The sequence below is a fragment of the Epinephelus fuscoguttatus genome, linkage group LG13 (assembly GCF_011397635.1).
Source record: "Epinephelus fuscoguttatus linkage group LG13, E.fuscoguttatus.final_Chr_v1".
Classification (NCBI taxonomy): domain Eukaryota; kingdom Metazoa; phylum Chordata; class Actinopteri; order Perciformes; family Serranidae; genus Epinephelus; species Epinephelus fuscoguttatus.
This window is the reverse complement of record NC_064764.1, coordinates 15,096,222-15,114,376: the sequence shown is the minus strand read 5'-3', so window position 1 is coordinate 15,114,376 and position 18,155 is coordinate 15,096,222. Positions and strand designations below refer to the sequence as shown.

The following is an 18,155-nucleotide window of genomic DNA, read 5'->3' as shown; positions in this document are numbered from 1 at the left end:
TCTGGGGTAGCTGTTGTACAGACAGCATTCAAATACACTCTAAAGTAACTACCTGTGTGTGAACATGCTGTCTGTGCAGTGCTTCCACACAGAGCACAGGTCATCTTTGTATGGTTTATGATCAGGCCAGAAAAAGCATGGTGGCTCAGTCCTAATAAAACAAACTGTAGACCTGAGGCTATTGAAGGCTTGCTCTATGAGTTGAGCATCATATTTTTTTTAGTTTCAAAGTTAAATGAAACAACATATAGGAAATATTTAGTAATAGGCTATAGTCACAAAGCTCTCATATGTTACTCAGCCTGGTTTTCAGGGTCAAATTTAATGTGTTATGTGCTATATATTTTTTTTCAATTTTATTTAATTTTTACATTAATATTGTGAGATTGTAAATTGTAAATGTAAAGATCAATGGTTCTGTCATTAAAAATGTGCAACCATAATGAAAGCTGGTAAAAGTAGCAGTTTTTGATTTTTAATAACGCATAATGTTTCAGTAATTACTATGTTTGATGTGTGCTTGTGTGATTTTGCTGGTAAATAATCATTATTGTTCCAGTTTTTACATATTGTGACAGTCATTGGGGACAAAAAGCTTCATCAAGCATATGTATATCTTCCACTGTATTCTGTGCATCAATGGACTTTATGAGACAGCAGGCTTTCACCCTAAATTTTGTGCACTCATCAGCTTGTGCTGACTTCTCCCTTCTAGCCATAATGGCCTAGAACAGATATGTGGCTATACGTCATCCTCTGGTGTACCGTTCAGTGCTGATGAAACAGACTTATGTTTTATTCTTTGCTTGGCTTATACCCATGTTTTGGGGGGGTTCATAGGTACAGTTACAAAATAAACATCGAGATTATGCGGCTCACACACACCAAAAATCTACTGTGTTAAAGCCTCAGTGTGTAAAAATGGTGACTAACAGTGACATCAGCGGTCAAATTCTATATTTTTGTGCCAGTAAATATATTCAAGTTATTGTCAAACCGTATGTTTGCTATAAAGTAGGTTAACAGCAGTGCCATCTACATCTCTCTGGTTAGCAGTAGGTTCGTTGCCTCATCTCACCAGCATTATGCCAAAGTGTGGGCGAGCAGAGAGATTTTTCTATCTCTTTATACACAACACTGTCGCCCCCTGCTGTCATTTGATATTAATGAAGCTTACCCATTCAAATCGCACTGAACTTTGATGACGCTGATGTGAAAGATTATAGGTCACAAGTTTTTTTTTAAAGATATTTTTTGGGCATTTTTTTAGCCTTTAATGGATAGGACAGACAACTGTGAAAAGGGGAGTGACATGCAGCAGAGGGCTACAGGCTGGAGTCGAACCCGGGCCACTGCGGCAACAGCCTTGTACATAGGGCGCCTGCTCTACCAGGCTGTTGCCACTGCGGCAACAGCCTTGTACATAGGGCGCCTGCTCTACCCCTAAGCCACCGACGCCCCAATAGGTCATGAATTTAATAGTAGTAGTATAGTACTACATCCATGAGTACTCTTGCCTTATTATTATTATTAGTATTATATATTATGCCTTATTGGCATTGCTTTTATCGTTTTTCCTAACCAAATCTGTCACTTATTTTTTTTAATACTTTATTTTATTGTCATCATGGCATTTCATACATTTAACACGTTACATAGCCTATGTAATGATGACAAAACATTTTTTTGACATACATACATAAATAACGTGTGTAGGTGTGTCACCCAACAATACATCATACAATAAATTATACAGTAAATTCACACTTACTTGCCTCAAAACATGGAAGAACAAACTAAATTAACTGCACAGTAAGCTGTCAGTAAAGCATATTAACCATATGCGTTGTGATTCATGCATTGTGTTTTATCTTGCTATATTTGTATTTATTTCCTGTGATGAAAGGAGAGCGTTCACAGAGCTGGAAAAAGGTAAGCTTGCATGCTGAGGAGCCATAATGCCGGACAAACACAACTGCCAGGGAGAAGACCTTCAACATTTTAATGACTTCAAAATTGTCAGTGAGTCACATCTAGGGTGGGTGAATTCTGTCTGCCGATGGCAAGCGGAGTCATGAAGCCATAAATGAGCGTCCAGTAATGTAAAGCTGGTGAGGTGAGCAACAGCTGAGACGGTCTTCAGACGCCAACAGTATCCATGACAACATACTGTCACCTAGGCCTTTGTTCCGAAGTAAACGCACAGATGTACCCTTAGTTGCTAAAAATATAAAGGAGCAATGTAGTTTGCCTGTTTGTTTGTAATTAGGCCATTCTGATATAAAATCACATCAGATTTATTACTTGCCGCAGAAGTCACTCCATCTTCCCTCCGATTTTTCTGTTTTATTGTCATACTGTACCCTGTAATACTAGAATAAGTACCCTGTAGTTAAAAATACCTACTATATAAGTTCTCTTTAAATTCCCCCCAAACGTCCATATTATTGATCAGTAGGTCGCACATACCCTGTTATAATAGAATAGGTACCCTGTATTTAAAAAAAAACTATAAAATAAATTCTCTGTAAATTCACTAATTGTTAGCCTCTTATTTGATAACTTAACATCTTGTTCCCCTGTACCCATATATATGTAGCCTAGTGGTACGTACTACACTGGTACACCATTAGAACAACAGATTACACCATAACTACTCGATAGTTACAGTGTAAATTGCGGGCTGTAATCTAAAGCGTTACCCCTTTTCTTTTAACAACACTTAATAAGCACTTAGGAATTTAGGATCCTCACTGTCAAAGTTCTGGCAGTGAAATTCTTTCTCATTCTTGTTTGATGTACAACTTCACTTTACTAATGATCCGGGTTCTGCGTTGTCATATTTTGCACACCACAGCACACTTTTTTACTTTCGTATCAGTCCATCTCAGATGAACTCAGGCCCAGAGAAGTGGGCAGTGTTCCTGGCTATTGTTGATATGTGGATTTCACTTTGCATAGTAGAGTCTTAACTTGCATTTGTAGATGCAGCGACGAACTGTGTTTACTGACAATGGTTTTCGAAAGTGTCCCTGAGCCCATGTATAAATATACTTTATACAGTCATTATGGTTTTTAATACAGTGCAGCCTGAGGGGTCAAAGGTCACAGGTGTTCATTGTTGGTTTTCAGCTTTGCCCCTTACATGCAGAGATCTCTCCAGATTCCTTTAATCTTTTGATGATATTATGGATTGTAGATGGTGAAATACTTGAATTATTTGCAATTGTGCTTTGAAAAACTTTGTCCACTGCATGTGAACAACTGAGCGCTTTGAGGACAACCCTCTCATCTGTTAAAGTGTGAAATATTCTACACTGGTGTTTTTTGAGCATTCCACAACTTTCCAAGTCATTTGTTGCCTCCTGTCCCAACTTCTTTGGAATATGTTGCAGACATTAAATTTAAAATAAATGTATATTTACAAAAAAAAGTTTATTAGTTTGCAAAATAAATATCCTGTCTTTGTACTGGATTCAACTAGGTCAGAAGGGATTAGCAAATCATTGCATCCTGTTTTTATTTACGTTTTATAGTGTCCAAACTTTTTTGGAACTGGGGTTGTAGATGGAATATACTGTGGACCCTGCCTAACTTGGGTCCTTGGTTGGATCTTAGAGACAAGGAACTGAGTGGACTGGGAGCCAAACTCTAATAGATGATTACAACATGAGATAGACTGGGGGAGTCATCTTTTCGCCTGCTTTACTATGAATAGAGCCTCCAAGAGAAACTTCATGACGAACGGTGTGTAAGGGTGTTTCTGATGTTGTCAGACCAGCAGCCAAGGATTTTAATTATATGGTCCGGGATTCCCTGCTTGGAAGTGGTGGAAGTGGCCCTGATGTGAAAGGGAAAACCTGAGTGTAGCTCGGGGGATATTCCTGTTTTGGTACAAATTTTTCGTTCAAATTTTTTTTTGCAAAAGTGTTGGGTGAAACCAGAAGTGGGTGCAAATTTGGTCTGTCTCTGAGACAAACAGAGAGTCTGAAGGAGAAAATTTTCTGGCTAGACTTGAATTTAAGTAGTCATGGATGGGTTCTAGTCGTAAGAGGTATATGGGTTGTGGTAGACCTGACTGGTTGGTTTTTGCTGCTTTTGAGGTGGTAGATGAGGGTGTTGGATGAATGAAAGGATATCTGATAATCCATTTCAAGATGGATGGAAGTTTAGGGTAGAAGCAGTGAACTCTGAACAGCGCAGAAATTCAAAAAATGCCAGTAGGAACATGGATTCCAAGACTTTATCTGTTGATGGAGACAAATAACCTGAACGGAGGGTTCGGATGGATCGGGTGAGAATGTCTGAAGTGAGGGGCAAACATTTAGGCATGGGATGTGGTTCAGCCTTGCGGAGGCCTTTGATTAATATGCTGATGTGGGTCAGGGCTGGACACAGTGCCGCAGAGGACTGTTTTTTGAAGAAGTACATACTGCTGATATAGACTTGTATAGTGGAAGATTTAATTTTGAGAATGGTATGGGCAAATGTGATGAAGTTTGAGAGGGTCAGGACATCAAGTGAAGGCAATGTAAAGTGCAACACACACCGCCGCCATATGCGGCGCGTCAAAACGCCCGCCTCCATTATATTCTATGAACCAACCCACACTGGCGCCGGCTGACGCGTCACTCTGCTTCAGCCCACTGCTCTATTTCCAGCGCGGCTGGCACTCATGGTGGCGCTGCGAGAAAAGCCTTTTATGTACGTCCCGGCCGCCGTAGTATCAACTCCGGTTGTTTCAAATTTTTAATAAGATGACTTTGATAAGAAACTCACCCGTGAAATCCAAGTTGTTGCTGCCTCAAAGTTTTTCCTCTTCTTCTTCTGTTACTAGCAGTTGGCAACCGTTGGCAACTAGTGTAGGTACAGCCACCTAGCGGGCTGGGGTGGAAAATACACGCCGACGGTGCCGCTGCGCGCCGCTGCCAGTGTGTGTTGGGGGGCGGCACTTGACGGCCACAGCGCCATGGCTAAAAATGATGGGACCGGAGTCAGAACGGGGTCAGATGCTAGAGCCAATTGCCTGAATTTCTGGAAGGAGAAATGAGAAAGTGAATCAGTGATTAGGTTTTTATGACCTGGTATGTGGGAAGCTCAGTTAATGAAATGATGCTAGGCTGAAATGACGGTAAGACTCATGAACTGCATAATGTCTGAACAATGTTAATGTCCTTTGTTAATAATGTTTACAATGGCGCTGTTGTGGGAGTAGATGGCAATGGTCTTTTAAGACCATTTGTGCCCCCAAAGAATTGCTGTTATGAGGACTGGATATGTTTTGTAGATGGTGGAGGAAGGAGTAAGGGATGAAAATTCAGACAGCCATTTGGCGGAGAACCACCTGCTGCCATAGTAGCCGCCGAATCCGACGGATAGGGCTACATCTGTGAAGAGCTGGATGTCTTCTGGCCTGGAGATGTAGACATCGTAAACGAAAGACATGCCATTCCAAGAGGAGAGGAACTGGTACCATAGTTTTAGTTCTATTTTGCATGCTTCACCAAGCGAAACTTGGTGGTGGAGAGATGGAATGGATGCAGCGATGGAAAGGAGGTGAGACAAGAAGGATCAACCTTTGAGGGATCATACGGATGGCGTAGTTGAGGTGGCTGAGCAGCGAAAGAAGTCAGTGCTTGGTGCATATGTGGGCCAGAAGGAAATTGGAAATGAGCAGTGAAATCCGTTGGATTTTCTTGGTAGGCAGTGATGCTTGGAATGAGACAGAGTCAAAGGTGAGGTCAAGGAATTCCAAGGAGGTGCTGGGACCTTCTGTTTTGTCTGGGGAGAGAGGGACTCCAAGTTCATGGGATGCGGAAGTGTTGAGGGCGTGTGCCGAGGGTGATGGTGAGGAAGTCATCCAGGAGATGGATGACATACAGAAGTTTATGGTTGTGCATTGACATCCAGCAGAGTACTTCAGATAAGGAATCAAATATTTTCAGGCTGCTATTGCATCCAAAAATCAAACCTACTGTGGAGTAGTATGCACCCCTCCAGAGGACGCCAAAAAGATGCCAGCAGTCGGGTTGGATAAGGAGGACTTTAAAGGCACTGGTAATGTTGGCCTTGGACAACCAGGGTCTTGGCCTGTGAGGTGTATGAGGGAGATGGCATGGTTGATTTATGTATACTGCATGGAAAAGTCTGGGCTGGGTATAAGGCTATTTATGCTGGGGACGGTGGAGCTGTGGGGAGATCTATGCTGAGTTTCTCAGAGTCAAAGGTGATGCCAAGGAATTCCAAGGAGGTGCTGGGACCTTATGTTTGGTATGGGGAGAGAGGGACTCCAAGTTCGTGGGATGCAGAAGTCAGAGTGTTGAGGCCGTGTGCCAGGGGTGATGAAGGTAGCGTGACAGTGAGGAAGTCATCCAGGAGATGGATGACGTACGGGAGTTTATAGTTGTGTATTAACATCCTGCAGAGTGCTTCAGATAAGGAAACAAATATTTTCGGGCTGCTCTTAAATCCAAAGGTCAAATGTACTGTGAAGTAGTATGCTATCCGGAATATTTCCTGGTAACTATGCCTGTTGGATTGATTCTGAATGTGGGGAAAGGTGAGCTAGAAAATGGTTTGATCAAGAATGCTTCTTCAACCTCTTTGGCTAATGGTTTATCCACTGTGTCAGAATCAGAGATAGCTGACAAATTGTGGCATGTGTAGGATGAATCTGGCATTACCTGCAAAACTGGGTGGAAGCTGTGTGTGAAACCTTGGGTGAGAAAGCTTATGAACTGGTGGTCTGGGTGTTCTTTTAAGGCAGTAGCAAGAGCATTGATGTGATAGGCTGTGCAAGGTTCGATGAGGAACAAGTTGCTCTGGCATGGGCTTCACAGAAGGAGTGGAGGTGTGGAGGAATCGACAGCTTGAATCATTGCATTGAAGAACGCTGAAGTTATTACAGACCATCCTTCCATTGTGATGCAGGACTGGTCTTCCTCTTTTCTTTTATCCACGCCTTTGGGGATGGGGCCGGGGGTGGTTGGCAGGATGTTGACAGGTTTAGGGGTGATGGGTGGTGGGGGCTGCGGAGGGTAGGCTCCTAGGAATGGCAGGAGCAAGAGCTTTCTTTATTTGGGGCTGAGGTGCAGCGTAGAGAGGCTGTGAGGGTGCATGCTGAGGCTAGATGGGATGGCACGCCACACAGGCTGCAGCACAAGGAGGGACGAGAGGCAAAAGCACAATAATACAGTTCAGGATGTAGTGTTCCCAGAATGTGCTTTAGTTAAATTGTTGGAGGTGACCATCAGCTAGGGATGCAAAAACAATGTGGTAAGTGTAGAATCCACTGCCACCAAACCACAAACTCAGATCAAGAGTCAGAGACAAGTAGTCATCCAGCTTTGACCCTGAAGGACGAGCTTCCTCGGCATTGGTGGACTGCATCGTGACATCATCGGCATGGCTGTGGGCGCAACGCTGGGAGCCTAGAAGTGGTCTTGGAGATGGGAGAGGGAGAGTGGCATTTTGCTGGGTGTATATGAGCAGCTTGGATAGTTTGGCTTTCTCGTCGGGGTGGTGGAAAGTGATATTTTGCTCGATGAGGGTGTGCTTTAAGCAAGCGACTGTTCATTTAGATATGTTTGAGTCCAGGTTGGAGTGGTGGCGTGGTGAATACTACTCATAGTGGTTTCTCCTGTCATATGAGCGCCTGGACCACAAGCATGTAAGCGAGAGGCGTCTGAAGGGGACGACGTCCCTAGGACGCCAAGTACCTGATGGTGAGCTGCTGGAAGGCGAGGTACCAACGACATTGGAGTTGTGGTAGGATGAATGCTGAAGCGTCAGGGAATGTGAATGTCCGCGCACAACCAGGGTTGCTGGTAGTACTGAATGTGTGCAGATGGAGAGAACTCAAGGACTTCAGGAAGATCTTCGTCAGACACATCGCTAGCGGAGGGATTGAGAGTGAGTTCCTGGTGCAGCTTTCTTGGCCATGGCACCTGTGCAAACGTGTCTACCCCTGGGGGAAATCTTCTTGTGGTGCCAGGCAATAACCATAGCAGGCCATGAATGTTGCATCAGCCGGTGACAGATCCATTTCCGTCTTCCCGAACCGAGTTCAGATCTCCCTTACCACCTGTGGGTAAAGCCTCCACTCATCTGGTAAGGGGACAGCCCTTCAACATGAGGTCGGCACCCCTGTTTTCCAGTCCCGGAATGTGAAGAGCCTTTACAGTCAAATGGCCTCTGCAGCCCACAACCACAGGCTCTCCACAATCCACAAAAGGACGGCAGACCAAACTCCACCTTGCCTGTTGATGTAAACCACGGTGGTAGGATTTTTGGACTTCACTAACACGTGTTTCCCCTGTGTAAGGGGCCAAAAGTGTTGGAGGATGTGTCAGACCTCAGTCAGAGGCCACATACCATCTTCTGCTCTACGCCAGACAGCAGTGTATAAATGCATGCTCCTGACTCAAGGAGTATTACACTTAGAGTCTAGTACAGGGCGAAGCCTGTGTGGGGGACAGAACTGATCACTCCTGATCAGGTTGCCTGGAAGAGGGTATCTGAAGTTGAAAGATCCGAAACACCCATAGATCCCAAGTATTATCACTGAAGATGTGTACGAATGCATCATTAGGTGTACGTAACTAACTGCCTCTTAGACATCGTTCTTTATAATACATATATACATATATATATATAGAGAGAGAGAGAGAGAGAGGGAGAGAGAGAGAGAGAGAGAGATAGAGATAGAGATATAGAGATATATATAGATATGTATTTATAATAATCTGCACATATTACTAGATATTACTAATATTACTAGATCTAAATAACTGAAATTGTGCCAGCTGACATAGTTTAATGGATAATGCCTCTGTAGTAACATTTTTTAGGCTTTCAGGATTAAATTACACAGTACAACACAGAATAATTCTCTTTGTTCTCACTTTACTGTGTTACTCAGTTATTTGGATAGTAGATATTGTTGTGATTATGACCATCACTGTGGACCGAAAACTTCACGAGCCTATGTATATTTTCCTGTACAATCTGTGTATCAGTGGACTTTATGGGACAGTAGGCTTTTACCCAGAATTCCTCATGGATCTTCTTTCTACCACTCATGTCATCTCTTATGCTGGATGTCTCCTGCAGAGTTGCACTCATCTAGTGGAAGTGACTTATCAATTCTAGCTGTTATGGCCTATGACAGATATGTGGCTATATGTCATCCACTAATGTACCACTCTGTGATGACTACACAAAGAATATCTCTGTTATTTGCCTTCTCTTGGCTTTTACCTCTTTTATGCATGTTCACTAACACAATGACAATTTTCCAGTCAAAGTTATGCAGCTCACACATACCTAAACTTTACTGTTCAAACTCACTAATTGATAAACTAGCTTGCTCTGCCTCCATAGCAAATACAAGCATTGCACATGTCAACATTGCTATTTATGTTGTCCATTTTTTCTTTCTTTTGTGGTCTTATATGTGCCTGGTTAGAACATGTCTAACATCCCAACAGGGCAGGAAGAAGTTTATGCAAACATGCATTCCACATTTAGTCTCTTTAATCAGTTTTGCCTTTGCTGTGCTTTTTGATTTAATGTACACTCGATTTGGTTCGAGAATGTCATCACAGGGCCTTCAGAACTTCATGGCAATAAATGTTTTTTTAATTCCTCCAGTTTTGAATCCTCTGGTATATGGATTAACACTGACCAAAATTCACAGTAGAGTTCTTGGTTTTATCCAAGAAAGGAAAGAAATTGTTGAGACAAAGTAATCAAGGCGAGAGTTCCTCCTCTCAACTCATCCAAGCCAGAACAGGTGTTTCCAAATCTTTTTTTCTGTCACAATTTGAAGTTATTTCAGAATGTTCACGTGGGATAAAAATAACCACAGTGTTTCATTTCATATCATTATTCCCTTCAAACTCCTGTTCATGTCTGATTTGACTGTGTCTCTGAGCCATGTTATATACTTACATGTCATAATGGCTAGTACTCCATAATCAGGATGTATTTTTCTTTTGTGTCCAGATTTTTTTCAAATTCATATTTCAAAGTCTGTGCAACTTGATTGCAAGTACAACCTTAAGTATTTGTTTTATCCTTTGCTAGTTTCATTGAAAAGGTTTTTCTTTAAACAAACACTGCCTCTTTTCTTTTTCTAACTCAACTAGGGTGCCAATGAAATTAAATGTTACATTATGGTGTGGTGAGTGTGGTGAGTTACATTATTTGTACATGTGCATGCCTGTACATTTTCTCAAACATACTATGTTTTTTCCATTTGATTTACCCCCCATCAGTCATACAGTAGTATCCAATCTGATACAAATCAACCAGCTCATTTTTAAGTTGCATCATTTTTATGTTGAAGAATGCTTCTCTAAATGTTCCACAATATCAAGAAAGCATATTTAAAGGAATGCAAATGTCTGTTTTATTTGAAATAAAAACAATTTATTACAATTTCGTCATTATCGATTTATTTGACACATGAAATTATATAAAATACACTTCCAGTGAAATTGGAGAGTAGTTCCTTTGCAACTTCCCCCCAAACTCCACTATCATCTCCTCAGTCTTCCTAAAAGGAGGAGGTTGTTGTACTGACACCAGCGGGTAAGGTCCTCTGCCTCTGTCATGTATGTGATTGGGCCGCCACAGCTGTGTTGTACGCATACTTGATAATAGTTTTGGAGTCAAAAGTGGCTACACAGTCATGTGTGTACACATGCTTGCTTTATCTCTGTTAGCAAGGGTTCCAAAATTTTGTCATCATTTTAGTCAACAATACATTTGTAAAGCCACAAGGTTTGGACTGAATGCAGGTATCATTTGATTAGAAATGTTTCGGCTATTTTGGTGGATACCTTTTTCCTTCATCCACCATTTTACAACTGCAAAAATAGTGACCTAATAGGCTACAGGGCCTATGATGTAAGCACAAGTTTAAATAACTTGGTTTTAACTGGCCAGTGAACTTAGTCCTGGAACACACATGTAGCAAGCTCTCATGAATGACAGGCACACAGAGAGGGCCACAGGGCTAGTAAAAATTTGAATCTTTTAAACCAGCTCACTGATGTGGATTTGTCCTGGTATGCCAGGTAGCCAGTACACACCACTGGTGTCTGACAACATTTTCCCCTGCTGGAGCTTGACTCTTTGGACCAGTAAGCTGCCCAGCAGAGTCCCAGCTGCAGCCCCAACAGCTGACCGGGTACTCAACCCTGTTGCCACCCTGAAGGAGCCAGCAAGGGCCCCAACTGCAGCTCCCAGTGCGGCGCCTCCAGCCCTCAGCCACAACAGAGTCCAGTCAGCCTTAAGTTGCCCCACTTGATTTGCAGTCTCGTTCTATGGACCCAGTAAGAATCACTGTGTTAGGTAATGTGACAGGCTGGTATCCAGACACTCAGTAGTGTAGTATAAAGTGCTGCTCGCTTATACTGTTGCTTGGAGGTCAGTGATACGGAGGTAGAGTGATATGTCAAGCTCAAGTCCTGTGAACAGAGTGTACGTTCCATGGTGAATATGAATGTTTAATAAAGTACTGAGGCATGATGTTAAAGTTCAGTGCCTGACTGTTGGTTTTACACGATAAGCACCCTGGTCATGTGAGACTACAACAGTACCTGTTAATAACTTTTTATATAATCCATTTTTTTACATTTGCTCTCACCACTCCTGTTTGGCTTACACCTATGCAGAACAGCAGTGGTGACAGTGCATCCCCTTGGTATATGCCACATTTGATGTTGATAGGGCATTTGGCTTTGAGTTGGCCTCTAGGGTCGTCTTCCACATTCCTATGGAGTTCTTTATGAAGGCTGTTAGTGTCCTGTTGATCTTGTATAAATCCAGACATTCCAGTATCCATGTGTGTGGCATTGAGCTGTAGGCATTCTGGTAGTCAGTCCAGACGGTGCACAGGTTGGTCTTCCTGCTCTTGCTGGTCCTTGGCTCCTCTAGTGTTACTGCCAATGCCTTTCTGTGTCTCGCTCATGTATTGGACCATATGCCTAGTTATCTTAGTTGCTATGATGCCTGACAGGAGCTTCCATGTTGTGGGGAGACAGGTTATCAGTCTGTAGTAGGATGGGATGGTTCCCTCCTGGAAGTCTGACATTATCAGGACTGTCCTGCCCTGTGTCAACCATTCTGGGGGGGTCCCATCCTTTAGCAGCTGGGCCATCTGTGCTGCTACGTGTTCATGGAGTGCAGTTAGCTTCCTCAGCCAGTATGTATGGATCATATCAGGGTCAAGTGCTGTCCAGATCTTCATCTTTGACACTCTTTCCTGGATGTCTGCCATTGAGATGTTTACTGGTTCTTGTTCAGGGAGGTTGCTGTAGCCAGCTCTTTGGTCCATCAGCCATTGGGCATCAGTGTTGTGTGATGCTTCTCTTTCCCATATGCCCCTCCAGTATGTTTCCATCTCAGCTCTTGGTGGGTCTGACCTGCTCTTATTTCCCTGCCACTGAGAGAACGCCTTGGCTGGTTCAGTGGAGGACATCCTGTTTATTCTCCTGGCATCTACTTCTTTGGTGTATCTCTTCAGCCGGGTGGCCAGGGTTGTTCGTCTTTGTTAGGCAGTTTCAAGTGCCTCAGGAATTGAGAACTTGTTTTATTTTCTTGGTACCCCTTTATTCACCATGTTCCCTCTGTGTAGCTCTGCTAGTTGGCTAACTTCTCTCTGTGTTGCCTTTATCTTGGCCTCCAACCATCTCTTCCATGGAGGGTCCTGGTTTTTATGTTCCATGTCCATCTTGTATCCAAGCATCTCCAGGATCACTGTTGCTGTACTGTGAATCAGCTTGTTGGTCTCGGTGATGGTACTTGTAGGGATGGTATTTAGGGCAGCATTCACATTCTTTTAGCAGATCATCTGAAGGTACTTGGCAACTCAGTTACGGGATTCGTCGGAGGCTCCAGGTTTCCAGTTTGCTCATGATCTTCCATCTCAGATGAGCTGCTCCTACATTGAGGCTGTTTGTATCTTCTGGGGCTTGGTACCCAGTCTCAGAATGTGGGGGTGATGATGACATCCCCCGCTGACCTGTCGTCACAGCTCCCCCTTGACGTCGCATTGTTGAAGTATATCATTGATCTCTAGTTGTGAAAGTAGTTGGCGATTGTGGATGTTGTGGAACACTGTGTTACCAGATGTTTCTTTGTTAGTTTTGATTGTGAGTTTCAGAGTATCCATAGGTCCCACATCCCCACTTATCAGCAAATATTAACACAGAAAGAAACCATCAACCTCACCAGTGGCCCTGTAACAAGCCCTGCATCTATAGTCTTCACCAGTTCATTTGAAAATGCCCAAAACACAAGAGGTAACAACCGGAAGTAATTTTACATGGTTAACTTGGATCCAAACTAACCATTTAAAACACCAAAGTTACACAGTGACCTGGCAGCAGTAAAATAATTGTTTTTGCCAATGGAGTCTGGTGGCTTTGAAAAGAATTATATAACCACTAAATCTGTTTAGCCCTTTGAAACGTGGAGTGACATCACTTTTCTTGCAATGCTCAGACACCTTTTGAAAGTATTTAAACCTTTGAACCCTGGGCACATTGGTGAGATTTCTTTCAAAAACATGGGAAAAATGGCAATACGCAACTTGGTAAGAAATGTCCAGCAAATTGCAAATAAATTATAGATTTAGGAAACTAACTAATTAAAAATAACTAGGGAAAAAACATAGGGGAAAATTCTATCTACAATTATCATTATTATTATTACATACATAAAATTGTGGTATAAAATTATCACAATTTTATGCACTTTTTCCATATCATTTCCTTGTTTGGTTGGTTGTTTTTAATTTTCTTTTTTATGTATTTATTTAACTAATTTTCTTGTTTTTAATTTTCTCCTTCTGTTGCTGATTGCCTTCTTCGCATGTTTCGAAGGGTTAATTGGTATGGATGGTGCTGTAAGTAGAGTCAGTCTTGGAGTGAGTCAGCAAAAATCTGGTGTCAGCAATCCTAAGTAATGAAAAGGTAATTAACACCCAATCCACTCAATCATTGGAATTGTTGTAAAAAAGTAAAATCATTTGTTTAACCCTTTGAAAAGGTGATGATGCCAGCACCTTGATGACAACACTCATTCAATATTCTTAAGCTTTACTCCATAAATTATAATTGTCATTTCATATATTCAAACCGTCAACTCAAACAACCTGTATTTTAGTGACATCAAACTGAATTCCCAGTTTGTGTTTAGTCATCAAAGAAAGATGATTTAAACGGAAGAACCAACCCTGGTACAGTCAGAGACTCTCAGCATAGGCTGAGTGCATTACAGGGCTGCTGCATGAGCAGCTCAAGCAGATGTATGTCAAAGCTGTTTCTCTGAAGTCACACTGTATGATCTGCACATGGGGAGGTTTGTCAGGATACTAGATCTAAATGAATGAAATTGTGACAGCTGATAGACTTCAATGGATAATGTTTCTGTACTAACCTTTTTTGTGCTTTCAGGATTAAATTACACAGTGCAACACCGAATAATTATCTTTGCTCTGACTTTACTGTGTTACTCAGTCATTTGGATAGTAAATGCTGCTCTCATCATAACCATCATTGTGGACAGAAAACTTCATGAGCCTATGCATGTATTCTTGTGTAACCTGTGTATTAATGGACTTTATGGAACAGCAGGCTTTTACCCCAAATTCCTCATGGATCTTCTGTCTACCACTCATGTCATCTCCTATGCTGGATGCCTTCTGCAGGGTTTTGTGTTGCACTCTTCTGCTTGTGCTGATCTTTCTTTTCTAGCTGTGATGGCCTATGACAGATATGTGGCTATATGTCGTCCTCTGGTGTACCACTCTGTGATGACTAAACAGAAAGTTTGTGTGTTTGTATTTTTTGCTTGGCTTGTACCCATTTATTTGGTGTTCATGGGTTCAGTTACAACATCAAGATCAAGGTTATGTGGCTCACACATACCAAGAATCTACTGTATAAATTGGCTGATTGGTAGACTAGCTTGTTCTGCCTCCATAGCAAATGTTGCAATCCCAGCTTTTAATTATACTTTTTATTCTGGCCATTTTGTCTTTATTATTTGGTCATATGTATATCTGATCAGAACATGTCTAACATCCAGAGAAAACATGACAAAGTTTATACAAACATGTCTGCCACATTTATTCTGTTTACTCATTTTTATTGTTTGTTTGCTTTTTGATTTGTTGTATATGCGATTTGGCTCAAAAGATTTACCACAAAGTGCCCAGAACTTTATGGCAATTGTATTTCTGCTCATTCCTCCACTGTTCAATCCCCTCATATATGGTTTCAAATTGACACAAATAAGAAATAGAATTATGGAGTTTCTGTGTGGTAAACATCTCTAGACTAGGAAACCATCATCTACTGTGTGATTTTCATATTGATGCCAAGCATAATCTTTAATATGTGCATGTTTTTCAGTATCAATTAAAGTAGGTTCAGATGTAATAGTGATATTATAAATATCAAATCTGTCAAGTGATGGCTGTGTGAATTAGTTAGGGAATACAATCTGAGCAAAGCAGTCAACTTCCAAAAGACACCTTTATGTAACTGAATACGTGTAAATGTTCCTTTAATTTGAATTTGTATAAATCTGTTTAAAATGGCCACTTTAGTAAATACAAGTGGGTGTGCTGTTCTCCAACATCTCATTACTTCATTTTTGGCTGATGAAGTTTACATTTTACACTAAAAACATACTTTCACTGTCATTTCACTAACAAAGACCATGGCAATAGAGTTATAGATTGCAATTAGTTTATTAGGTGTAATGTATAATGGGGATGTGGGTTGAGGGAAGTAGGGAAGCAGATCGCAGGATATGGGATGAAATGATGAGGTTTTATGGATTTGGGATTAGGGATGTGGGATGAAGAGCTGATGGTCATGGGATGAAGGGTCAGGAAGGAAAGGAAGGTGGGGGGAATGATGGGAGAAATTAGGGTTGCAGACAAGTGGAATCTGATGACAGTCTGGTGTTGGCTGAAGGGAGGAGGGCGTAACTGAACCAGGGAAGTTAAGATAGAGTGGGGGAGTCATCTCTATGCCTGCTCTACTATGAATAGAGCCTCCAAGAGAAACCTCATGATGAATGGTGCATATGTGCATTTCTGATGTTGTTAAGATCATCGCGGATGCAGGTGAGGTACGCCCGAGAAAACCAGCAGCCAAGGACTTTAATTATATGGTCCGGGATTCCTTGCCTGGAAATAGTGGAGGTGGCCGTGATGCCAAAGGAAAGTCCTGAGTATAGCTCGGGGAGTATTCCAGATCTGGTACGAATTTGGTGAAAGTGGTAGGTGAAACCAGAAGCAAGTGCGAACTTGGCCTGTCTCTGAGACAAACAGAGGATCTTAAGGAGAAGCTTTGCTGGCTAGTCTGGGTTCATGGGTTCATATAGTTCTGCGTTGAATCGACGCCGCTATGACGAGGCTACGGCCGTAACCTACGCTGAAATGAGGGAAGAAATGAGGGTTAGACTTAAGCCTAGTTCACATTACATGATTTTGGAAAGATGGACATCCACTTCTCTTGATTTCATGCTGGAAAGCTGAGTTGGTACAGAGCTACTGACGCCTATGTTGTAGAACACACAAATCTGATATTATCACTTGCAAATAACAGTGTGGACAGTCAGTCTTCAAGTCAGTCCCAAGATCTGGCAACACTGACAAGCCAGCAAGCAGCAACAACAATGGCGGCTTCCACAGGATCATGGGGAGCGCGCTGTGTTTGGACCCAGTTGGACCCAAAATCCTGTAATGTGAACAAGGCTTTAGCATCAACTGCATAATGTCTGGACAATGTTAATGTCCTTTGTTAATGATGTTTACAATGGCGCTGTTGTGGGATTGTTTAGATTCTCGGAAGAAGTGTAACGTCAGTTGCGACGTATAATGCGAAAGCCGAAGAAGCTAACGTTAGCAGGCTAGCAAAGAGGCTAGTAGGCCCAGAGTGAACTTGGCGCGTGTTAGCAACAATGGCAAGCACAACGGCAGGATTCATCGCAGCACAGCTTTTGTTTGACGGATCCGAAGATAAGTATGAACTGTGGGAAACGAGATTCCTAGGCCACTTGCACATTCGTAAGCCAAAAAGGACAATTTTGAATGAGCCCATCGGCGCCAACGCAGATCAGCTTGCCCAAGATGGCGCGAAGAATGCGGATTGTTATGCAGAGTTAACAAGACTGTTAGATGATAAGAGCCTATTGCTGATCAGACACTATGCAGCTGATGACAGCAGGAAAGCCCTGAAAATACTGAGAGAACATTATTCTGGTAAAAGCAAGCCTAGAATAAAACTTGTACACGTCGTTGACCAAGCTAAGCATGGCAGAGAATGAGAGTGTAACTGACTACGTGATAAGGGCGGAGAACGTCATTACTGCGCTGAGAGATGTGGGTGAGAACATGAGTGATGGACTGACCATAGCTATGATATTAAATGGGCTACCAGACTCCTTCAAGCCGCTAGCCATGCATGTAACACAGAACGAAGATTACGTTCACAGACTTCAAGAGAAGGCTACGGATTTATGAAGAGGCGGAGAAGATGAAAACAGCAGAATCTGCAGATAACGTGATGAAGACTTGTGTGAGGCCAGGTCGAGGCCCCGCCAAGATGCACACCAGCAACAGAAAAGGTGAAGATGCTGACCTGACGTACTACAGGTGTGGAACAAAAGGACACAAGTCAAGAGCATGCTCCAGAAAAGTGTGGTGCAGTTACTGCAAAAGCAACACACACCAAGAGTCCATATGCAGGAAAAAGGGGACTCAAGATGGAGCGAGAAGAGTCACAGAGGAACAGACAAGCGACCAAGACCAGTTCTTCAAGGCCAACCACATAAAGAAGGAGACCACCAGACGACGTGAAGATGAAAGGCATCATGGTGGACGGGGGAGCGACATCCCACATTGTGAACGACATCGGGAAGTTCAAGAGCTCTGATGACTCGTTCAAGCCTGAGTCCCATTCAGTGGAGCTGGCCGACGGAACTAAGTGCAGTGGAATAGCACAACGGAGAGGAACGGCAGTGATCTACCTACAAGACAATGCCGGGCGACAGCACACAGCACAGCGACGAGAGACACTGTACATGCCTTCGTACCCACACAACCCATCTTTTCGGTGGCAAGAGCAACA

At 42.6% G+C, this 18,155-nt stretch overlaps 2 protein-coding genes and 1 pseudogene across 4 annotated transcripts in view; all 3 read left to right on the top strand.

Annotated features, from left to right (window-relative positions):
* Window positions 1–18,155, top strand: part of LOC125899663 (translationally-controlled tumor protein homolog) — a 589,762-nt gene that overhangs the window by 376,621 nt on the left and 194,986 nt on the right. The window contains exon 6 of one of the 3 annotated variants that reach the window (XM_049594122.1): window positions 46–56. The exons of the other annotated variants lie outside the window; for them this stretch is intronic. Within the exon in view, the coding sequence (XP_049450079.1) occupies window positions 46–48 (3 nt within the window). The 3' untranslated portion in view covers window positions 49–56. Of the gene's footprint in view, window positions 1–45; window positions 57–18,155 lie in introns of those variants that run through there. 3 annotated transcript variants of the gene reach the window in all.
* Window positions 8,818–9,749, top strand: LOC125900236 (olfactory receptor 1P1-like; annotated as a pseudogene).
* Window positions 14,426–15,349, top strand: LOC125899657 (olfactory receptor 52D1-like). The gene has a single exon (XM_049594112.1). The coding sequence runs from the start codon at window positions 14,426–14,428 to the stop codon at window positions 15,347–15,349; it is 924 nt and encodes a 307-aa protein (XP_049450069.1).

What these genes read in the sequence shown, in the direction of transcription:
- LOC125899657 (XM_049594112.1), top strand. Translation starts at nt 14,426, where the DNA reads ATGGATAATGTTTCTGTACTAACCTTTTTTGTGCTTTCAGGATTAAAT.